This window comes from Thunnus maccoyii, chromosome 20 (genome assembly GCF_910596095.1).
Source record: "Thunnus maccoyii chromosome 20, fThuMac1.1, whole genome shotgun sequence".
Taxonomy (NCBI): domain Eukaryota; kingdom Metazoa; phylum Chordata; class Actinopteri; order Scombriformes; family Scombridae; genus Thunnus; species Thunnus maccoyii.
Genome location: NC_056552.1, coordinates 22873691 through 22898567, shown reverse-complemented (window position 1 = coordinate 22898567; position 24877 = coordinate 22873691). Strand labels below are relative to the sequence as shown.

Sequence of the window (24877 nt, the reverse complement as noted above, 5' to 3'; positions counted from 1 at the left end):
GTACATTCAGATATAGAAGAAATATACATATGATATATATAAAAATATATTGTTTGATATGGACAGTCAGCTCTGAAAAGTTTGGCTTTTTGCTTTAAGAATTTGGATTTGTGAATAATAAAATTTGTTCAAAATAGTAATCAAATTAAACAGAGATTCACACACAGTTATATTCAGTGAATCCAAACAATACATTTTTTCAAAGTAATAAAAAGTGAGGGTAGATATGATCAGTAATACATAATGACAATTTACCCCACAGCTTTGTATGTGGGCAGCCCAAATATACAAGCGTTTTTCTGAGCTCCCAACAACAGGTACAGCTTACATCAGTGTCTTTAATCTAATAATGATTAGTTGGATAAAAACCCTGACGCATTTTAAGGGATCTCTCTTTGACTTTGTAAGTCAAAAGACTTAGATGTTGTCGTGAACGTTTTTTACATGTCGGAATATCACAATCAACGATTACTTCGACGTGACCTGAACGCGGCATTTGGTACAACTTCCTCCTTCTCCTGCGCAAACTCACATCGTCGTAGAATGCGGATTTCGAAGCTAACAAGAGTAGCTAGCCATTAAGCTAAAAACAAGGTTCTTGTTGTTACGCTTCAAACGGGTAAAATGTCTAAAACACACTCACAACCCCCGTCATCTTCGGCAGCGACGACCACCGGGGGACCCTCCTCGTCCTCTTCGTCTTCGCCCGCTGGGGGCTCGACATCTCCCGCGACCGTGTTGAACGTACAGCCCGAGAAACCTCAACATTACACGTACGTAGCTAGCTGGATATAGCAAACCCTAGCTAATGTGTTATTGGGGGGAAAAAATAAGTGAGTAATAAGCTTGGTGTCGTTTTAAGTTACTGAATCAAGCGTATTCTGTGATAATGTGGATATTAACTGCAGCAGGCCTAACATTACTCACTGACACTAGCTATATCTTATAAGCTTTGATGCACAGCAAGATTCAAGGTAGTTGTTTTTTAACATATAGACTTATTGCTAATTTAGGGGAATTATACATTAGCCCTTCTGATGGGAGATGTTCATCATAGCAGTAAAATATAAGGTAAGACAGATAGGAAGATAGATAGATTTATTTGACAACAATAAAAGTACATGCAAGACTGCAGTCACTCAGTTCTGACATACAATTAAATTATCGAGGATTAAACACAATAAAGCTAAAAGGTTAGATCCATTGTAGTCCTCTAAGGGGAAGAGGGGGTAGGATGGCAGATATTCAAGCCTGGAGAAGTGATAACTACAGGAAAGCATATTGAATGTACTGTGGATAAATATGAAAACACTTTTGCTTTGTACATGCTTAAATTCAATGTTCAATGCAAGAATGATGTTGTCAACGCTCTCTTCTTTGTTGCTTCTCTCTCGTCAGATATCTGAAAGAGTTCAGAACAGAGCAGTGCCCCCTGTTCGTACAGCACAAATGTACACAGCACCGGCCTTTTTCCTGTTTCTACTGGCACTTCCTGAACCAACGACGCCGCAGGCCCATCCGCAGACGGGACGGGACCTTCAACTACAGCCCAGATGTTTACTGCACCAAATATGATGAGGGAACAGGCACATGTCCTGATGGAGATGAGTGAGTGCAACTGAGATTTCAGTGTGACTGTGCTTCACGTCTTTACATGTTTATGGGTCACTGACACCTAAATAGAAACATGCTTGAAACATAACTCGGATATCTCTGTAAAGGAGAAGTGCTGATTTTACACTGAATTTGCATAACTAACCACACTGCATCTGGAGAGACTACAACAGCGATTTTCGAACAGCTGTGTAAAGTCTTTAAAGTTTGTACCGTATTATATGTACTGAATTAAACCACAGTGGAAGAAATTGTTCTGCATTTTGATGGAAACGACATAGATCTCATGTTTTTGGAGGTTTACAGAAGCCTCTTATCTATCTGCTACCCAAAACATCGACCACATCTCATCCGTAGCATTTGTAAGCTTTCACTCATGTGAAAAAAGGTCTTTTGTTATGCAGTGACCTGCACATTCAGGGTTTAAAGTAGTGAAGTAGTCATGCTTGAGGATACACCCTATCAACAATTGTAAGTCAAGTTGAACATCTTGGAAGAATAGTGGCTGGTGCATAATTGTCACAGTTTGCATTAGCAACTGAACAACAGCACACCTCAACATCTCTCACACTGTGGATCTCTTTAGACTGAAATGTGCTGAACCATTATGGTCTTCATAAAAGCCCTTTGGGGACATTTATACAGACAAAAAGAATGTAAATGTGAAGGCTGGAAGTAGATTCAGGGTCAAACAGGGATGTCTTTGATACATGCTAATGAACCACTTTGAGGCACACTAAGTGAACTATTGAGACTATTCCTCTGTCACTTTTCATCTCAATATGGCTTGTAGCCACCGTTACACAGAGAGGGAAAACATATAGAACTTTCTGATATAAGTACATTTTTTAAGTCATAGGGAAAGAACACATAGATAAGCACATATATGTCTAATAAAGTAAAAGTTTAGCTGCTAGAAAGGTTCAATTATTTAAGTGTGATTTTTGTGCTATAAACTTGCAGTGTTGTCCAGTAAAACCAGTGCACAACTAGTGTGTGGGATCCTTGCAAATAACTTATAGTATTTCATAGAGCACCAATGTTTTATGCATGGTTCTGTTGTACCTCACAAAGCAATTGTTACTTGGTAGTTTGGTGGTTGCATAACTGGTTTATTGTAAATTATAGATTTTATTACACCCCCAACATTTATAAAAAAAAATCAGAGTCTGAGTAATTCCACCTCTGTCTTTTATATAAAAAACAAGTGTGTTTCATCCTTATTGGTTAAATAGTGTAGTTTTCAGTATTTGCCTTATTGCCTTAAAACAACTGTATGTCTTTATGTTGTGTGATTTTTTTCTGTGTTTTCCAGATGCTCATTTCTACATCGGACAGCGGGGGACACAGAGCGTAGATACCACCTCCGCTACTATAAAACGGGCTCATGTATCCATGAAACAGATGCGAAAGGACACTGCAGCAAGAACGGCTCCCACTGTGCCTTTGCACACGGATCACACGACTTGCGCAGCCCTGTTTATGACATCAGGTGCACAAAATAAAACTTTTTAAACATACAGCTGTCTTTTCACATAAGTTTCCGTGCGTAAACGTTTGTGCTGTAGGAGTTTACAATGTCTCTTGACGCTATGAATTTTTGCAGGGAAGTGCAGGTGATGGAGTCTCAAGGCGGCTCGGGACCCACAGAGGGAGGTGGAGGAGACGGACAGTCAGGGCAGGCAGCAAGTACTGCCCTCATAGAGAAGATTCTGAGTGAGGAACCGCGCTGGCAAGGTAAATCCCTGTTACAGCAATCTACACAATGCTTTCATCTCCAGTTTTCATCGTAATTCTCATAAAACTATTAAACCTGTTTTTTATTGGCTGCAACTAAGCAGCTGGTCAGTAATAAATCTTATCTACTTTTTTATGTGTTTACTATGTTATGTAATGACTATAAGGAATTTTCCAAATAGTACAGGGAAGCCGTATATCATCGATGATACTTTTTATTATGTATACTTTGGCATTGGTGCTTATCAGTGATTCATAAGCACACAAACGCAGTAACAGTCCCTCTGCTGTTGCTGTGTTTGGAAGATCTCCAATCAGTTTATTGTCAAATATCTCGATCTAAAGTCTCTACCAGCTGTCATCATCTGCCTGCCTCATTGTCTCCTGTGTGTCTGTCTTCTAACTCTTTAGATAACAACTATGTGCTGTCCCACTACAAGACAGAACTCTGTAAGAAACCACCTCGTCTGTGCCGTCAAGGTTACGCCTGTCCATATTATCATAACAGCAAAGACAGGAGGCGCAGCCCACACAAGCACAAATACAGGTGCTCTATTATATCATTTAAAAAGAACAGATTTTGTTTTTTGCTCAGTCATCAATGTGTTTTTAAAAAAAAAAATGTTCGCTTGTTCTTGCCGCCACAGAGCGTTGCCATGTCCAGCCGTGAAACAGAGCGAGGAATGGGGAGATCCCAGTAAATGTGAAGGGGCAGAGGGATGTCAGTATTGCCACACAAGAACAGAACAACAGTTCCACCCAGAGGTTTGTTAGTTTCAGCAGAGAGCTTACAGACCAAGGCCAGGCGTCACAGGACATGATTATGATTGTGTTGATCTGTTATTTTGTCACAGATCTATAAATCCACAAAGTGTAATGACATGCAGCAGTGTGGCAGCTGTCCCAGAGGGCCCTTCTGTGCCTTTGCTCATGTTGAAAGTAAGTCCCCACGACACATCCCCATGCACCACTGAAAAAACATCTCTCGATTCATTTAGCATTGTATTTATTATATTTTTCTCCTTTTTTAAACCTCCTCCAGAGCCTTTTGTACCTGAGGAACCGTCATTCTCCATGCCCAGCTCTCCCCCACCCCCCAGACCTCCAGATCCCCTTCCTTCCCAGGAGGCTTCTTCAAGTCCAAGCGGACACAACATGGGGCATGGGTCTGTCGCAGACCCCTTCTCCCCCTCTGTTGGGTCATGTGTAGCGGAGCATGGACTGCTGGGTAGTGTTCTGTCTCTGTGTGAGGACATGAGTGCCGGAGCAGAGCCTTTGTCTCCTTGGGCAGGAGAGGGAGGGTACGGCAGGGCGCCTGGATTTGAGAGGGAGGATCAGGTGAGATGGACAGAGGAATGAAAAGGGGAAGGGGGTATTATCAGATACTTAAAATCATGTCTTGACATAACTTCTTAAAATACACTTTTACAATGTAAATAGTGATATAAATAGTGCTTGTTGGATTTACTTTGTCTGCGTGTTTTGACGTCATCACCATATTGTTTGTGGTTTCAGGCCAAGCAGAGGAGTTTTGCTCTCGAGCAGCGCCACAGAGAAATAGCAACAGCACAAAGCAAACAGGTGGAACTACTACTAATTTATAAGTGTTTTTTTGAATACATTCTTATCTAACATTCTACATACTTTCATCTAGTCCACATATTTTCTTCAGGAAACATACTTTAGTTGTGAGTGATGTAATCTTGCTGCAGGAAGAATAAGAATAAAGTGGCATTTGTTTCTCTTATGACCAAATTCTTTCTCCTTCAGGACTTGTTGTTGGGTTTGCCGGTGGGCAGCCCTTTGAGTCTGTCTTCCAGCATCCCCTCAAGTCTGGCTGCCACCCCGCCCAGCCCTGCCCCTCTCGGACACCTGGGAACCAGCATCTCGTCAGGCATGAACGCTAACGCCCTGCCTTTTTACCCCACTAGTGAGACAGTAGAGTCAGTTGTTGGTAAGTCAAGATGTACAAAATTCTGAATCTACATTACAAGTCATAGTGACTATGAAGATGTAGAGTAACTGTGAATGTAAATTGTGTGCGTTATAGAGTCAGCCCTGGATGATCTTGACCTGAATGACTTTGGTGTGTCAGCGTTGGAGAGGAGCTTAGAGAGCAGCTCTGCTCTGCCCAGTGTGGGAGTTATGCTGGGTATTATAAAGACACAAACATGAACACACAGAATTGTCTACAATATACATATAAAGGCATTTACTGTATCTAGCAACATGCAGTTTTACATGAACACACATAAGAGCTCATAACTGTTTGTCTCTTTGGCCTTTATAGGAGGTAGTCAGCTTCAGAGCTCTGCCCCAGTCAACATCCCAGGATCCTTCAGCAGCTCTGCTCCTTTCAGCTCCCCTTCACCCTCTCCCCCAATCAGGCCACACGCTTCACCATTCTTTTCTACTCACCTGTCACAACCTAGCCAATCAGAGAGCTCCTTCCTTGGACCATCTCATAGCTCTTTAGGTTTGTGGAATTTAATCCAAGAAATCAAGTGGTGTAGTGGGAGATAATTGGATTTTGCTTACATGTAATCTCTCCTTTTGAAGGTCTGAATGGTATGAGCAGTAATATCTGGGAGCACTTCCCATCAGGCCAGGGTTCTCCTGGTACACCCCCCACCCTGCTGCCCTCTGGTCCCTGTGCAGAGACTCCCAGGCTCAAACAAGAGCTGGAGGAGGCTCACAGGACACTGAAGCATTGGGGTCACAGCTGGAGACACACAGCTCAGGTAGGTAGGTAGTGGTGTATGTGTGTGCGTGCATGTCTGTAAAAGGGCTGTTTGTGTTTGATTTAGTGCAGTTACTTGCATGTTCATGCATAATGCAACGACTGTGGAAATTATTCTCAGTTTTCAACGGATACTCTGTATTCGGCCTCCTTTGTCTTGTAGTCGTGGGCCGCACTGAAAGCAGATGCAGAGGAGTCTCGTGCCCATGCAGCACGGTTAGCCATGGAGGCAGAGAGAGCCAGGCAGGCTGAGGAGGAAGCGCAGAGACAGGCCTCTCTCCTGCAGGAGGCGCTGGAGAGCTTAAGGAGTGGAGACAACCCCCATCTAGCACTGCACCAACTCCAGCTACTGCACCGACTGCCTTTGGAGTCAGTTCTCAGTCTGCAGGCTCAGCTCTGTAGCTGTCTACACGCCGTGGAACAGGTAATAACACAAACTCAAAACCTATATGTACTTCAGTCAACCTGAGGTCCTGGATGGTAAAACCTGGCAAACCTAAACTTATATTGGCCCAACATGGTGTGTTCTGCTTAAATTGTTTTCCTAATAATCCACATTTCATTTATACATGTCAACACTAGCATCCTAGCCAATCAGTGCCCATCAGCTGAACATTTTTAATGAATGTTAAGTAGGTTTTTTTTTATTTGTGTTGTATGAAATGTCAGAAATATGACAAATGCTCATCACAAGATTCCTGAGCACAATGTGTTGCCTTCAAGTTGCTTACTGTGGATAATTTTGTAGCGTTTTTTTTTTTTTTTTTGGAGAAAAAAAATGGACACAACTGTAGAAAAAAACAATATTCTGTATGGCACACACTCACACTAGCACCTGCATTTTCATGTTTTCCTTTTTTTTTCCTCTCTGTTTTCCTTCTGAGTTTTAGTTTTACTTAGATCTCAATTAGTGGTTAACCTCATTCTTCAGTTTAAGAGGTCTCAAAACATTCCTCTGTGTTTACCAAGGTGGTGTACAGGAAACAGAGACAGTGCTGTGTGACGTGTGGAGAGCAGGGATCAGTGTCCCTGCCCTGTGGTCATGGACTACAGTGTGAGAGCTGCTCCACTTCTACAGAGTGCCCACTTTGCCCCGAACAAACGCTGGAGCAGCAGCTCTCCTGACCTCAAAGTCCGGTCGCACCACCATGGACCATTGCAGATTCCAGACCAGTCAGTCCTGATTCCACAGATACCAGCCTCGGATCTTAACCGCCATTCGAAATCATGTCGAAGTCATTTTATAATATGGTAACAATACAAGCACTGATCTGGTTTTGTACTTTTACAATGATGTTTACTGATAAATGACCTTAGTGAGCACTGGTCAGAAAGTAAGAGCTCTTAATGTGGAATTTAGGATTAATAATTTTTCCAGTGTTTCCACTGGAACACCAGTAAAATTTACTAGTCAATGCTCTTGACCAGCAACACTGTTTTTTACCCCAGTTCTCTATTTGTGAAAATAACCATAAGAACAGCTGTTATTTCTTCTCTTACCATAACTATGAAACATTTACATAAATAGTTCTCAATTATATTTTGTTCTCGTTTTAAAACATGAGCTCACCCTAAAGAAAACATCTCTGGACCTATCTCTCCATCTGGGTAGTTTCAGTGTGATTTGCTGAGGTTTGAAGATGTCTGCTGCCAGAGTAGTTCAACAAAGGTCAATGACATTTGGTTTATCGGCACTTAAAGCTCCAAAACATTTCATATAAAAGTTCAACAGCAAGGTCTCCAGAAATCAAGAGACATTTACTTATGATGACCCACAGACACCATAAACCATGTAGTCTTCATTAGGAGCCGTTTAACTAAGAAGTAGTTTCAACCAAAGTACACCCACTAACTGTATATGCCACATAGAGCATGGTCTCCTTGACTTAGGCATAGCTACGTGATGCTTGGTGGGCTGTTAGTATCAGTGAGCCACACACAGCCACATCAGGGTATTATGAGTACCTGTATCATAATTTCTGGAAAGATGTGAATTAAGTGCCAGCAAAGATCTCAAACTGTCTAAATGGATGGATGACACGGCAAGTGAGCAGATTTTTTATTTTTATTTTTGAGGGTGACAGTCTTAACAAAATCAACAGGTCTGACTGAAAACAGTTAAAGGGCATACTTCGTTTCATCCAGACAGTGATCCTATACTGCTACAGCCAAAGGGGGTCGTCATACCAGTATGCTGGTAGCGCTTATCTAGATTATATTGAATTTGTTGTTTAATTTTTTTTTCATAGTTTTTTTTTTAGCAAAAGAAATTTAAAATTGTCAATTACTGTTCAGTAATAACAGAAAATATTTAAAAAATTTTGTACTATTTGTTAAAATTTATAACAGATGGCCTCTGTTAAAGCACTCAGGTTTTCTCTGATATTCTTCTGCATAAACTGGAAGAGGAAAGCATGTTAACACAATCAAGGCAAATGTACTCAGTCAACTTGTGTAGTCTTTGAAATTACATATTTTTTATTTTTACTTACGCTTTTCATGTTAAATGTACACTTTTTGTTAAAACCGACCCTTAGCTATGTTTAAAATCAATGTGTGACAGGTTTCTCTGCCAAAATTTTTACATTTGTAGTAATCTTTGACATTTCACAGTGTGTCAAATGTAGTCTAATATATGTGTGTATATGTATGTGTATATATATATATATACATATACACACACACACACACATAGTTAAGTGATGTCATACTTATCTCTTGCACTGATTAGACAAAGCATCAGGAAACAGACAGCTAAAAGGTGTGTGAGGTTCATATGCAGGTGTGAAAGTGTTCATGATCACTGTGATGGTCTCTTGTAAACCCATGCTCAGCATACTGTACACACACAACTCATCCAATATCAGTGTTTCCTTCTGAGTGGAATTTTTGTTTGTTTTTTGGTACAGATCATTAAAACAAATTGTATATTTTTGGAGGAAGGAATTGTCTGAGTCTGTCTGTTACGGTTGAATCCCCTCCAGGGACTGTTTCTCTCTCTGTCTTCGCTTCTTCACAAAGGCCTGTGCGTCCCGCTCTCCTTTCCGGGACTCCAGTAACTTCAGAATGCTGTCGTCTGAAAAATGTACAGACACAAGTTAAGGATTTGCAGGAAAGTCATATTGGCACTTTCAAATTGCTATTTTAGTGACATCAAAATCAGACACAAAATATGCAGTATAGTTAAAAATAGACCACAAGTAATATCCCAACAGATTTTTTTTATTGAAGCTACCAGTATGGGATATCTTTGCAACAATATTGCAAATCATAAAATCTGACAATTTTCCTACCAATTAAAAGTCCAGATTGGGAGCACATGCTAAAAAAAAACTCAAAGGCCACTTTTCTAGGTAGCACATACAATATGTTGCCAAGGTTTTATAATTTACTTGATTCAAGGTTGGATTACCAACTGGACAAAGGAGGCAACTGCCACAAGGCCCCAGAACCCTAAAAAGTCCCAGGTTTAACTGTGTCTCAATGGGTTTGTGCCAATTTAATTGAAAAATAATTTTTGAATATGCACAACTAAAGCACAATATCGAGACATGATACAGGCCTTAAAGCAGCATTAATTGATTTTTTTCATCCACTTGGGGGCAGCAGAACAAGCTGAAAACACAATTAGCAAATGGTTTTGGTCTCCACTTATGAGAGAAATAAATGGGTCTTTAGCTGATAAATTCTCTGCTATGGTGACCAGCTAGTCACTAACTTTATCTGTCTGACTGCCGTTGGGTGCTGGGCAGGTAGCGTACAGTTAGTTGCTTTATCGGATGGTTTTCACCGAAAATAGCTGCTTGCTGCTGCTGGAAATGAGGTTGATGAGTGTTGTGAGACTGAATTAAAACTAAACCTAACGGCCATAAAACAAAAACAATAAGCAGCTTCAAAGTAGGTCATGCCCACAATAACAATGTACACTGCACAGACTGGGAAGATTGGTGTAGGCTGACAGGGCCCCAGCAGCTAATTTTTGCCCCATGCCCTGATTCAAACTAAAAACTTAAACTTGTTTTTCCTGTCTGAACCCACTGACAGATCATACCATTAGGTTTAGGATGCATCAGAGGCAGGCGGATCTGAGCAGGGGTGGCATCTGGCTGTGAACCAAGTTTATCCGCTGCTGCTTCCCTTCCTCCAGCAACTCCTGGTATCGATTTGAGGGACAGGAAGGCCTCGCCTTCAAAGTCATCTGTCCTCAAGGTGTCATGATCCAGAACCGTCACCACCAGGCAAGCCCCTGAAGCCTGGCACTGATCTAGTGAAACCATGCTGTGATATGAAGGAGACGGAGAGCAGAGGATGGAGGTAAAAGAGGTTAAAACATCTAGAAAGAGGATGAAATCTGATACCTGGGAAAGAAAATTGACTAAACTTACAACTCAAAGGTCTCATCGAAAAGGGGATTGAGATCACAGCTTTTGATCTGAGTAGTGCGAGGCTCCACCTCAGGAAAGATGTGTTGAGGCTCCAGACACAGCTGCACAAACGGGTCGCTTAAACCTGCCAAAAGCATCAAAGCACTAGGTTAGTGGGAAAGATCTCATAGCAATGGGTGTTTTGTGTTTATGTATCTATGGTTGTGGTTGTTCTGTGAAGGCTCACCATTAGAGTCCATTGGTAAGAGGTTGACTGCATTCAACACCTCAACTCTGAGTTTTTGATCTGATCTCCTGTAGGATGTGAGGAGGGTTACCGCACCATATTTCTCTCCGCCGTGCACTTTCTGTTGTGTATGGAGGGAAGCAGAAACATAGTTTGAACAAATGCACTTCAATAAGTTTACACGTTTCTCCAACTGGAACATGAAGTAGGTGGATGTCTCACCTGCTCCCATATTTTCCTTTCAAGGAACTTCTCCACAAGTTGACTGCTGCTCAGAGAGTGGTGAGTCAGGTGAGCTTTGAGAGTCTGGACAGACAGGAGAAAGATTTCATTGTTAATTGTATGTTTTCACTCTGCCTTTTGCCGCTTTTCTCAAACTATTTCACTTCGGTCTGAGCGAGTGAAAACATGTAATCCCTAAGTTTCTCACCTTGTACTCATCAGAGTGGAGTGTCTGCAGAGGAAGTCCATTTCCCTCAGCATGGAAGCACTGCTCCAGGCACTGAAATACACAACAAAAAAATTTAATGCAACATTAGGCTGAGTCTTCAGCCATGCTAGCACTACTGTGAGGCTGTAATCAGTCACAGTGATGTGTTGAATTAAATGTTAACATCAGTGTAACATGCTTCCTGTGGCAATGTTACATCCGTGATGCTAAAATGCTGATGTTTAAAAGGAAATATTTATGAGATTCACCATTTTTGTCAAATGTTAGCATGCTAACACTTAGGTTGTTGGAAACGTTATTAGTTTTGCAGGTATCTGGTCATCCTCTGGGTACCATGAACGAGTGTACTGAATTTGGCAATTGCAAATGGAAATTCATCCAATAGTTATTAATCCCAGAAGGTCTGAGGTTTGACTGTCAAGACAATGCAACTGGTTCGTTAAATCATGGTAAGTCAGTGCAAATAATTCAGTCTCATCAGCTAATTACATGAATTTTAAAAGCACTTTTAAAGTCTCTGAGCTGACACACGTACTAATTTGCTATAAATGCAGTGTTCTGCCCTGGTAGTCAAGTTAACCATATGGCTGAGGACTGACCTGCAGTGTATACAGCAGTCTTTGGCAGTACACCATGAGCCCCTCTTGCTGTGGATGCTTAGTAGCCACCTGGTAGAGGATCATCACTGAGTTATTCCACAAAGGGGTCAGGAGACTGAACAAAGGAGAAAAAACAATAAGGTGATGCAAAACAGCAACATTATCTTTACAAAACAAATTAAAAATGTATAAAACATGGAGCCATTAGAGATGAAGGCGATAGACAAGGTGATAATAAAGCCTAGAACCTGTTGAAGTTCTCTTGAACCAGGTTTTCATTCATATACTGCAGCTCTTGCTCCAGATAGCGCATCAGAGGGGCTGCAGCCTAAAACAGAGGAGGCTGGATATCAGGCAAACATAACAGGCATCTGTATCTGTGGTAAAACACAAGTAGTGATGGTCACTTACATCCTCTGTGGACTTGGAGGGAATTCTCCGCCTGGTTGCCATGCTTTTGACATGAGTCTCAATGTCTGTATTCAGCTTGAGAGACATACAGAAAGAGGGGTGATGTTGAAGGTTTTTAAGTATATAATCATTTAATTTTCAATAAAGGTGATTTATTAATGATCAAATTCCCCCACATGTACACACCTTCTTCCCCAGAGTGTCTAAAGCGGAGCGGATCTCTCGTCCGAGGATGCTCTGTGCTTGCTGAAGCTGAGATGGCAGCGTGTTGTGAAACTGGCTTTCCTGTATGACATGATGGGTCCGCTCCCGAAGACCTGCCCAGTTCAGCTGTGTAGGAAGCCGGGTCAGGACAGTCCGTAAGTGTTCCAGGTCATTCACTACCACACACAGCTGTAGAGAGAAGTGGGAAATTTGAGATTCCTGTGGATTATGTAGCACCAGAAATATTTCTGAGTGAAGTCTTTTCTCCTGTCTGTGCTCACCATGTTGATAGCACAGCCGTGGTCAGAGTTCTCAGAGAGTACCCTGACCCTCTCCTTCAGGGTGTGACAGTAGTTCACCACAATCTTACACACATCCTGAAAACACACAGAGAAGGAAGGTAGACCACAGCCAACTACCAGCAATCCGTTTATTTAGTGAGTTGAATGTCTGATTACAACCATGTTAATGGCAGCATACAGTACCTCTGTGATTTTGACCATGAGCATGAAGGCCTCCTCAGGGTCAGGCCAGGACAGCTGCTCCCACAACTGGCAAATGGGCTGGATACATGCCACCAGGTCCACTGCTGAGGAACTGTGTTTTATGGGCACTGTACCAGACTGCAGGGGCTGTAGCTGAGAGGAGAGTTTAAAATATATAATGATAATACTCTCTGTGGATGAAATAAACAATGTCCATTGTAGAAATGCACTAAAACATAAGTGTTACCTGGTCCACCTGGACAGCCCTCTCCACCCTGTCCTGAGTGGTGCTGAACGCCTGGTTCAGCCAGTAAGGCAGAGCGTCTCTGAAGTCTTCGTGGAAGTTTATTAGCTCGAGTAATCCCCTGAAACAACAGACAAACTCCTGACCTTCTGTGCCATCACAAACATTTTGATGGTTTTTAGTAGGCTGGGTGGTAGTGTTTCCCTGGTTGGAGTTGTATGCTGTAGAGCAGTGATGCCCAACTGAGGATTCTTGTACCCCAGGGTGTACTTCTAATTCCAAATACATTTAAAAATTGGTGTGATGCAATCTGTGGTAACTTTAACAATAACTAGTAAGCTACCCAACCGACTGCAAGAGGCCGACTGCACAGTGCACACACCTCCCTCTACTAACCCGAGTTAATTATAATACCTTAAAGTCAAAGTAAATAACAGTTGAAATAATTTGCTAAAGGTAATGGATAAATTGTTGAAATGTGTTAGCTAAAAGTAATAGCTTCTGCCACTCCAAGGGGTAGTAGGAAACCAAACTGACCTAAACAATTCAAATTGCATAAAAAACTTATTGTAACAATATCAACCTTTATGTAATATTAACATCCACTTTAAAATTAATTGAAACAACTACATTGGGAATACAATGGGTGCAGTGTATGGAGGGGTATTTGAGCTGATCTCATAGGGATGTTAGGCTCCGTCAGACAAAAAAGATTTGGGACACACTGCCATAGAGTGTTTTGAGGATGATTTCTGACCTTTTCTGTAAGAATGCCTTGTCTTTGTGGATGGCCTGCAGGCTCCGGTAAACGGGGAACAGGCTGTTGGCTAGAGGCTGCTCCATCTGACCCTCAATCAGGGATAAGGTTGCCCTCACTTCTTTAGCAAGCTATGCAGGAGAGGAGAGGAAAACTGATGAAGTGAGGTGACATGAGAAAAATACAAGACTGGAAATTCTCAAACAGTTCCACTTACCAGTGAGTCATACTTATGATAGACTACAGTGAACACATCCACTTGCACAGCACTATGAGACCGAGAAAGAAACACATTCATTATTACAAGAATGAAAAATATTCCTCATGAAGTTTGGTTTGCTACTATCTGTTGACATCTGCACTTTCTTCAAATACGTCTTTTGAAGTAGCTTTGAATTTTCTTACCTGACAAATACTCTGTTCCAGACATCCTTGTTGTGTTTTACATCTTCCTGCACCTCCCCAATCAACCTGGAGAGGGCGTTCACAATCTCCGACATGTCCTGTATGTCAGCATAGTGCAAAAATAACATGACATGATTACTGTGAAATAAAATGGAGAAGCCTCAATTCCAACTTCACAGTGAAGGCTCTCTTTACCTTAGTCATTGGCTGATGTAAACCTTTTTTGATGGTAAACCACTCATGTGTACCTGTCTGAAATAAAAAGCCATATCATAAGTAATTCACAACCTATGATATGCCTGCAGGATGTAACAACCTTATTGGTATGATTACTGACCTGTATGGCCTCATTGATTTCATCATGCAGCTCAAACTGAGCTGGGTTCAGTTTCTGAAACGCCCGAGTCTTACAGATCTGGACCAAGATTCTGAAAAAATGTATTGCATAATCTATTAATTAAAATACAACAGTTATGTCAGAAAACAAAAATACAGCATAAATAAATATATACAAAGGTGTACCTGAGCAGGGTGTGTAGTTTCGGAGTAGCATTGGGAGTTGGGGGGAAGATGTCTCTGTATTTGGACACAAGACATAGTCCGTACTGCAGGAAACCATGAAGAGAATCCCCAAGTTCCTGTTTCTGTTCACAAAGTGCAAAACCTTCTTCAATACTCATCTGTGCTTAAAGACAAACTCCTGATTTCTGTTTAACATTTTAATACAGTAAGCAGTGATTTCTGGCATTGATGAGCTTTCTACAGACAAAAACGCATTTGACTATTGTGCAAGATCGATAGGTTTTTGATCACTGAGCAAGAACTAACTGCATCTCGTGATGGAAGGTTGCACTGAGTAAAACGTTCATACCTGTTGGTATGGCAGCTCCTGCTGATGCCAGTGGTACTCTATACTGGTGAGCTGCTGGAACAGCACAGAAGAGTCCACCTCTAGGCTCTGGTACAGTTTACTGTAAGCCACCCACTTCCTGTCAGGGGTACACACAACCGCAAACGTAATCAGAAGTGCAACAGAAAGGCAACATGGTACACACACATTGTAGTAGTAATATATTAATATATAGGATAAGATATTGATATATATCACAATATTGGCAAGTGTATCCACAAATCCCATGTAAAATAATAATAGATTTGATTTCATTTGTTTGGAATAACTAATTTGGACAACATTATTTTGTGAAACTGTAGCACAATATGTTCATATCACCAATATACAATACTAGTGAAAGCTGCTAAATTATAAGGAAACAGTGGCACACTCTCATCTAATCTGCTAGATGTTATACTGGTGCTTACGCCAGGTCCTGAAGAAAAGGTGAGAGGTCATTCTGTGTGGCATAAAGCTCGAGCAGAGTCTGAGCCTCGCCACACAGCGCCCCTTTCCACGGAGCAGAGCTCTGAGGGGACGAAACAAGATTGGGGAGATTAGTACTAAGAATCAAAAATTTCAGAGATTATCAGAGATAAAAATTTGACTAAGAATAAACTTGTCCTTTACCTGTTGCTTTGAGATGTAAGACTGAACAAACTGCTGCAGAATCCCACAGTAGCTTGTGTAAGCACTTTGACCATTGCTCAGCGTCTTGTCTCTCTGTCAGTCACACAATACATACAATACCAGTCAAAAGTTTGGACACACCAATGAGAAAGTGTCTCAAAATCTGTCCCTAACACATGTCTATACAATTATACATGTGAATGTCATGAAAAGTTATTAAAGTGTCATTAGAGTAACTATAGATGTGTTGTGGCCATGAATTCCACTTCCCGTTTAAGACCACCACAAGGTATTTCATTGGTGTAATCAACAGAATGCACAGTTCCTTCTTTGTTTTGTCCTAACACCATCTTATATATGACCAGAAAATGCAATTTCTGTAGAAATTGCGTGTGATTGCTGAAAGCGGATTCAGATTGCATAACTGGAAGCTGAAGAGTATTGAAAACTATACCAAGATTAAAATTAGCTGTGGATGGAATTGAGCCTACACCCTCATGTTTATAAGACAGACATGCTATGCATTGAGCTAACATGTCTCACAGTAATGCCAGGCCAGATTTTGGTATTTAGTCTGTCAATTGCATGAAATTGACCAAAAAGTAGTTCAGTTCAGCTCAGCTCAGCAAGCAGATTGACATCAGCTGTGCACGCCTGCATCCTTCGACTCTACTGAGTTCTGCCCTAAGCAGGACTTGAACTCACAGTCTTTGGATCTAAAAAGAGTTCAGAAGTATCATGAACTTAAACCACTGGACTACTCAGACAAGATCTGTGACACATGAGAATGAATGATATGTGTAAAAAGTGTTTGAAGGAAGAGAGAATCTGTAAGTTTAAGAAACCGGAGTGAGAGGAGACACACATCCTGCAGACTGTATTGCAGTCAATGAGAACATGACAGGGACTCTCTATCAATTAAGGTTCAGATCTCAAAAACTATAAGTCCCATGTGAAATGTATTTACATTTTGAGAGAGAGGAGGCTTGTGGCAACATACTGAGGCAAGATATGTGCTTGAGGAGTTAAAATTGTGGGAGTGACAGCAGTTTAGAAAAACATTTCTGGTCTAAAATTATCTGTGCTCTCCACTGTGCCTGATCACATGACACACTGGTGAGACCTGAAAAAGTCTGAAAAACCCCTGATTTTGGGCTTAAATTGCTGAAAAACTACAAAAGATATCACTAAACAATCTGATAACTTTGAAAGTTCAAAGTTATCAGAATGTGAACATTTTATAGTTTGAATGGTGTCTGTACGATAAGGGACTTCCGAGCAGTTGAGTGTCAAAGTGACCAAGGTTCCAACTCAGTTGGACGGTTCGTCCCATAGACTGCCATTATCAATTTTAATGTTTTAAAAAATTATATAAAATCGCTGAAACATGTTACATTTCAGAAAAATACAAGCACACATCTGCTGAATGAGTTGCACAGATTGACAGTTGAATGGTTTTTATAGCACAAAGTATGCAGCAGTTGAAACGCGGCTGTGATTGCTTCCAGCAATCACACAAATATATAAAATATATAAAACTCAGAGAATGTCACAGGATGGATATCAGCATGTACCGCTTTATGGATAAACTTGAGATTCAGGTGGCACTGGCCGCGATCAGGATACGTCTCTGTTCTTGGCTCCAGATAGTACCAGGTGTCTTCTGTGCAGTGGAGATCCTAAAGTGAGATGATAAGAATGGATTTGAGATCAGGAAGACAGTGAAGAAGACGAAAGCATTTGTCAAGTTTGTACATTTACTACCTGTAGTTTTAGGACAACGTTTCCCAAAAAGTCATCTGTGCCTTTCTCCTTTTTGGCCTCCTTGATCATCCTAAAAAAAAACAAAATTCAAAGATTGACACATTTGCTTTGCTCTGTCGTCTGTTTGAATTTGAATCCGAAAGAGAGTATAGTACCTTCTTAAGCTATTAAAGTTGGTTTTGAAGTCCTCCAGTTTCTGAGTGAGTGAAACCTCTTCGTCCTTATCCCTGAAATGACAATGGCACAAAAAAGGCAAATGTAATGAATGATGATAATAACGATGGTTTCAAAGCAGACAAAGTGGAGCTCTGGATGTTTTTCTCACCACATCTCAAGGTGGAAGCTGGCACCAACAATGTCTTCAAACTCTCTAAAGAAAAAGAAATAAAACAAAATAAATCAATAAAGAAATGCAAGTTTCAACCGAATGTTTGGGACATTAACACATATTTAGACTCACAGTATAAATGTTTGGTTCCAGATGGGGTTCAGAGTCTGTTTCTTTACGTCTGTCTGGCAAATTTTCTCATCTGATGCAACGTCCTTTACAACAGATTTACAAGGTTTTGATCTGGCTCGGCGTGTCCGATTCTCTTCTTCATCCTCCAGTATGATCAGCAGGCAGTATGGGTCACTAAAACCTGCTCAAAAACACCAGAAATCTGTGGTCATTTCATAATTCAGAGGTAGGGTTATGGTTAGGGTTAGGGGAGATTACTCCACAGAAAGGTGTGGCAAAAATCAAAGACCACACAGGGCTGACAAGAAGTGAAAGTGAGGGACAAAATGTCCACATGAGAACAGAAAATCACATGAAACATGAACAACAACATGAATAAAGAGGAATATTACCAAGGTAGTGAAACACTTCCGTATCTTAGTTTCATATGAAAAAAAAGAAGTTTCCTGCAGGGAGTCAGTCCAAACCTATTCCATTTAGGTGGAAATAAACTGGCAATGTTTTCATAGGATGGACAGGAAGTATCATTGTTCTGGGAAATAAATGTGCACAGTCCACTTCTTTCCTACTATATGCAAACATATGAAAATCTTTCAGTGAGAAATAATAAATAGATAAAATAGATTCTTCAGTCATGCTATAGTGCCTACCACTATGCTAATGCTAACATCAGCATGACAATATGCTCACAATGATAATGCTAACATGCTGATATTTAGAGGGTGATGTTTACCATGTTCACCATTATTGATAAGCATCTTAACATACAAACATGCTAAACAACGCTAACCACAAAGAAGGCTGAGGCTTACTTTGGTCATAAACAAAAGTGTTGGGCAAAATTAAATTTTGACCTGATCATGGTGCTAGATCACCAAAGTTATAATGGGTGTCTGTAACAGTTTTTAAATGCATCCTTCCAGTAGTTGTTGAGACATTTCACTATCTACCTAAAAATGTCAACCAGCTTTTGGCACAAAATTAATAGTCACCAAAGTCATTAGGATTCATCGCCAAGGAACTATGAATGTCTGTGCAAAATTTTATGCCAATGTGTCAGAGAGATGTTGAGTTATTTCACTGATAGGAGAAAACTTTAACCTGATTATGGCGCTAGATGAAAAGTCACAGATTCACAAGTCATTATGATTTATCCTCTGGGGACCTTGAATATCTGCACTAAATTTCATGGCAATCCATATAACAGTAGTCAAAACATGTTACTCGAAATCAAAACTTTTTAACCTCATGGGGGCACTAGAGGAAGAAATGTCAGGGGATCACCAAAGTCATTAGGATTCATCATTTTGGACCATTGGGTCGGGTCAGTATGACATGAACCAACCAATTGATGAACCGACTGACCGAAATGACCATCCCTAGAGACATGCAGCTAGTGTGACTGAAAAGGTATATCTTCACATAAAAGTATATTAAGATGAGTCCCAGTCATTGCATCAATGAAGATGTCAATTGTTTGTTCTGAAAAGTCAAAGCAAGAACTCACCACTGATATCTTTTCCCAGGATCCCCTTGGCTTCCTTTACTGTGGCCATCAGACAGTATACAGGTGACTGTAAGGTTCAAACAGTTTTTTAAATACATTGGTACTCAAAAAAGCCATTTTGTGCTGCGTCAGAAATGCAGATGACACAATTTCTGCCACTGCTAGACTAAATGGAAGGCAGTGGAAAGTCAAGATTGCTGGTATGATTACTATAAATAGATATTAGGGGGCTCTAAAGGCGCATTTATTGAAACAAACATGCTGACTTCCTTTTCTCACCTCTGTGCTCTGTACTTTCTCCATCATACTGTTGTGCTCTGAATCTGTCATTGTGAAAGCCTGGTAGACAGGACAGACAGAGTGAGACAAAACAAAATCTCCGTCAACAGTCATAGACCAACACAGTAGGGGAATTATTGGTCGTGTTAGGTGTGAAGTGGAAGTTTTTACCTCTTTGATATACTGGTGAAGCTGGCTATCTGTGAAGACCTCATCTGATGATGGTTTACCCATCTTGTGTGCGATAGTGTACAACAGTTCCTTATACAGAGGCTTCAGCTTTAAACAGGAATAAACAAAGTAAGAATTCAGCTGGAAAAAAAAGCTTCATTTCATGTAAAGTACAGCGCATTAATAATGATACCTCCTGCTCTTTGTGTCTTTGTGCTTTCTCTTCAGGGTTTTCATCTTCCTTAAAATCCTGAAGGAAACAAGCAAATCTGTGATTCTGTTTGATGCATGTGGCAAATGAAGATATTCCTAGTTTAAATTTGAGGTGCTTGAAGGTCAGGGAGTGTCACCTACCCTCCTGTCTCGCATTTTCCTCGTCTGCCCCAGTTTACGTGCATGGCCGGGTGAAAGCTGTCAAGAGAAAAACGGAAAAAGGCAAAAGATGACATGACATAATAGATACTTAGAGGACAGTACCAGTCTCTTTGCATGTTGTGGCTCATTTACTACAAATGCTGAATACTTTACATCACAGCTGACTATTGCAAACCATGCTTTGGTGTTTCAAATTTGTGAATATATTTTTCCTATTTTCTAAACATCCATTGATTTCCATTCATGTCCATGCAATATAAAATTTTGTTGGTAGACCATCATAGTGAACGATGGAAGGAGATGAAGGTATACTCCGGTGAATTATTGCAGTTTTGTGGGGATTTGCAAGATTATCAAAATAATTGTCAAAATCAACGCAGCAGAGGCCTGAATTTTAGTCCCCAGTTACAAAAACGTCGGATCTTACACTTCCCATACTGCAACTCAGTGTCTTCACTCACACCCTCGCTGCCTGGCAAGCGTCCCTGTCTTTCAAACTCACACAGTCAGTTATAGATTTGTGGTCACCAAGCCCAAGCTGAGATGACGTATGATGACATTATTAGGTTGTTATCTGCACGCAAACTAGATTATCACACAATGAGAATGAAAACTAAAAAAAATCAGTACAGACATGTTTGCTGTGATGGATTACATAAGTCAAAGGAGTCTATTAGCGGCAATGTCAGCCTGACTAAAGAAGGGAATTAGGACAGCACACCTAGTCAACTGATTTTAATTTGAATTGCCACACAGATGTTTCAGGCCAGGCGCCCTTCCTCAGTGTGTATACTGGCAATCAATGTCAGCCTGACTGAAATATCTCAACTATTGGATGGATTGTTGTGAATATTGGTACAGATATCCATGGCCTAAAGAGGACAAATCCTAATGGCTTTGGTGACTTTTAAATTAGTGCCATAATCAGGTCAAAAATTTCACGTATCCAGTGAAATATTTCAACATCTACTAGATTATTTGTCACAGAATTGTGTTAAGACAATCGCGGTTCTCAGATGATTAGTGCCTTCATCAAATCAAAATTTACATTTGTCCAATACTTTGGTTTATGACCTAAAACCTTCAAGACATTCCCATCAGTCTTAGCTGTACTTTGTGTTTAGTGCTAAGTAGCTACTGCTAAAGATGGTGAACGTGGTAGACATTATACAGTACATGCTGAACATCAGCATGTTATCATGGCTGTAGACTCTTAGTAATCATTCCAAAAATTAATGGAAACCAATAGATGAGTATTAAGTAGTAAAAATAAGGAGCTACGATGTTAAAAAAAAAACTGGTTTGGTCGATTAAGACAAATCTGCAACAAGAAATTCAGGAGAAATAACACAAAGCTACTACTAGCAGCTGATGTGTTTTACCTGTTTGTGTCTTGGTAAGCCATCTTCCTGAAATACGGAAGACAAAGATGGTTAAGAATGTCTAAATACAGGGATATATAATATCACAGATAATAATACAGATAATGATGTCAGAGTAAATAGTTCAATAAAGTCAAACTGATACAAACAGATATTTATAGGCGACCACATCTCATCATCAGTTATGAATGGGCAAAGAGACCTTGAAATACCTAATATAAAACAAAAGTGAGACTCATGTTTTTGATTTCTGTTATTTGAGTTGTCTCTGTAAGGGACTTCCTCTATTGCTGATAATGGAACTGACTTGGAGGCAAGAATGAGGCAACAACCCACTCAATATTCAAACCGAGGAAATTCACCTGAAATAGAATCACTAATTAGCCTAACCCATCCTAAAAATAGGTACACATGCAAATACACCTGTTGTCAACATCGTACACACAATTATTTTCATATGTTTGCATACAGTTGAAATGTTGCAAAACTCTGTAAAGATACTGTGTTCAAAGCATGTCTCAATGAAGCTCACAAATAGGAAAAAAAAGTTTCCTCTAAATGTGTTGACTGACAACAACTGCTACATACGCAGATACAGAAATACACTGTATAGCCATCTTGCCTGTCAAATATGTTTCACTCTCTGCATCATGTGATATAAGCATATGTCCAGAACAACTCTGAATCACAGTCAAAACATCTTAAAATAGCCATTTGGAAAGCATGACTCTCTGGAAACAGTTTTTAACACCACTGTAACTCATCTGACAATTTTAGGATCGGGGGATTTTTTTTTTTGTCACAAAGATAATGAAAAATCTTAAAGGACTGAAAATCTGTTTGTAAATGATTAAAACAAAACCTACAAAACAAAAAGACGGTTTCATATTTGACAACAATATCGGTTTTGTCATCACTAGATTGCCATAAAAACTAGGTGGTTAGTAACTGGCAGAGAGCCAAAATGCAACAAAAAGAGTATTATTTTATCATATAACAACACACTCCAGTGCAGTGTGGATCCTTACCTGTTCAGGTGTTTGCAGTCGATTGTCTCCTGTCCTGGTGAGCTCACTTTGATCTGACATAATGACGCTAATATTTGACTCACACATACATTGACACTACACTGCTATCTGGTAAGCTGGCGTGCTCTCTCTGTGTGAGATAGGGAAGCTGCGTGTGTGATGTGTGTCGATGAAGTATCTCACAGCAGCCGGAAGTCATCACTTCCTGTAGAAGGTGGTAACATCAAAAACTGTGACTTACTACTTTTTCTTCATCTAGTGCCCTACATTGTGCCTGAATACAAAACACCACCTCTGTTCCACTCTCCTTCTCTTTTCAAACAGACCTCAACCTCCTTAGTTTGTTTGCACACACACACACACACACACACACACACACATACACTGGTACTCAAAGCAAAAACTCTATAACTAACTGGCTACTGGGTTGTAATTGCTGATGCTCAAGCGTACTACTATTATTTTAATGTTAGTATATTACCATGGATCCTATGGTAAATCAAAACCCACGGTGAAATCTCACATGTCGCATCATTAACTTGACTTAGCTGAATGAGATAATGAAACTACATGTAACAGGAGACAGTCCACAGCAGTCCATTGTGTTTGTGTATTGTTTGCTCTACCTGTGTCTCATTAGGATGCATTCAAATCTTTATTTACTCCATACTCCATTCATTGTGGTCACTACACTGAGAGTTAACATCTGCCAATACTCCAATATGCATTTATAGATACATCTACCTACATGTGTATATGTTTCTATATCTATTAATACCTCCCTCCCCCACCCAACATATTGCCAATGTCTATGTTCCCTGTTGCCTTCAATGACTCATCAATTATTATTACTTAGTCCCAGGTTTTGTGTGTGTCGGTTACTTTGAGCTCCCCATTCACTTGAATGAGAAAGTGTATCCAAACTTTTAACTGGTGCTGTATATACGATTAAACACAACTTAATGTAGAAATACAGTATGCACCATGCGAGTACAATACAAACTGATATAATCAAGGGCTTAAAACGGCATTTTGACTCAGGGAGCCTCTACAAGACATGATCACAAAATCAGCTAATAATGCAGGACTTGCCTTAGTTGATATTGAACTTTGGTGGCGCAAAATTCTCCACAAAACTGCAGTTAATCAAACTACTGAAACCAGTTGACATGCAGTGAATCTTGGACTTTTAGGAATCCCAAGGGCCCAGCGGGAGTTGCGCGTTTTGCCCGTTTTGTAATCCAAACTTGTTCACGCATCATTCATTTCACTTTGTTTGTACCTGATATGTTTTTTATTCTTACATTAATGTAATGCTTTAAATCAAAAATGAAATCCCATGCCATTTGAAAAAAGTATGTAACAACAAATATACACAGTATGAGCCAGACATGAGTGACATAAACATGTCTGTATAAGGCCACAGATATTACATGTACATGTGTAGGCCTGAAAACATAAGAAGTAATATACTATTCAACTTATCAATATCCCCAGTGCAAAATTAATTGTGCTATAAGTCTCAGGTCCAGTATGATGTCATACATGTGGACTGTAGACTATGGCACTGGTTAAACTGCTTTCTGTGTATTACCACATAGAAGTGAAGAGTTACCACATTTAGTGAAATACCACAGTTAGACAACTTCATTGGTACTGTATTTTTTTTATCGTTTGCACAAATACTGGTGATTCCATTCTGTCCTACTTTGTGTGTGGGACTGTGTGTGTGTTGTGTCAGAGACAGAGAGAGACAGCGAGGACCAGACAGACAAAGACCTTCACTATTGTGTGCCAACCCACACTACGAATTTGCTGCATGTTGTTGCATCTTTCACAAGCATGCGGGTACTTATGCAACCTGACCACTCTTCTTTCCTTGACTCATTGTGAGAAGCGCTGGTCCAAAAACGTATGCAGCAAAACTCTTTCCCTAGAAATATCTCCAACAAATGTGGGCCAATATGATAAGGCAGAGGAAGTACTTATGATGTCTTTTTGAAAAAGTTGACAAACTGCCTTATTTTTATTCTTAGTTTGCCAGTTGTTTCAGTTGCATCTAACAGTATGGGGTGATTGCCATTTCCCTTAAAACCTTAAAAAATGAAACAATACCTGAGGGGACAACATG

The 24877-nt window shown here is 40.3% G+C and overlaps 2 protein-coding genes across 3 annotated transcripts; one reads left to right on the top strand and one right to left on the bottom strand.

The window, feature by feature from the left end:
• The first annotated feature begins 374 nt into the window (after positions 1–374).
• On the top strand, positions 375–8675 carry unk (unk zinc finger). Of its 2 annotated transcripts, XM_042397671.1 has the most exons (15): positions 378–773; positions 1399–1608; positions 2930–3106; positions 3221–3351; positions 3763–3898; positions 3999–4116; positions 4206–4290; positions 4394–4689; positions 4867–4932; positions 5122–5305; positions 5402–5503; positions 5642–5827; positions 5911–6092; positions 6255–6515; positions 7061–8675. In XM_042397671.1, exons 1-15 carry the CDS (start codon positions 625–627, stop codon positions 7214–7216), a joined length of 2439 nt encoding a protein of 812 aa, XP_042253605.1. In that variant the 5' UTR covers positions 378–624; the 3' UTR covers positions 7217–8675. The 2 variants fall into 2 exon arrangements, with proteins under 2 accessions (XP_042253606.1, XP_042253605.1); XM_042397672.1 differs by lacking the exon at positions 7061–8675 and having other exon boundaries at positions 375–773; positions 5911–6096; positions 6255–6437.
• unc13d (unc-13 homolog D (C. elegans)) lies at positions 8143–22988 on the bottom strand. Its single transcript, XM_042397670.1, has 34 exons — positions 22747–22988; positions 21719–21745; positions 20316–20372; positions 20155–20211; positions 19962–20069; positions 19791–19850; positions 19512–19578; positions 18005–18185; positions 17870–17914; positions 17700–17771; positions 17545–17614; positions 17355–17459; positions 15781–15873; positions 15579–15679; positions 15130–15247; positions 14781–14902; positions 14596–14686; positions 14454–14510; positions 14259–14356; positions 14071–14122; positions 13854–13984; positions 13100–13217; positions 12853–13005; positions 12649–12744; positions 12350–12556; positions 12164–12238; positions 12001–12080; positions 11753–11867; positions 11133–11204; positions 10925–11008; positions 10703–10823; positions 10477–10600; positions 10143–10369; positions 8143–9167 (listed from the first exon to the last, which is right to left on the bottom strand). Exons 1-34 carry the CDS (start codon positions 22831–22833, stop codon positions 9055–9057), a joined length of 3384 nt encoding a protein of 1127 aa, XP_042253604.1. The 5' UTR covers positions 22834–22988; the 3' UTR covers positions 8143–9054.
• Between the last annotated feature and the right edge of the window lie 1889 nt (positions 22989–24877).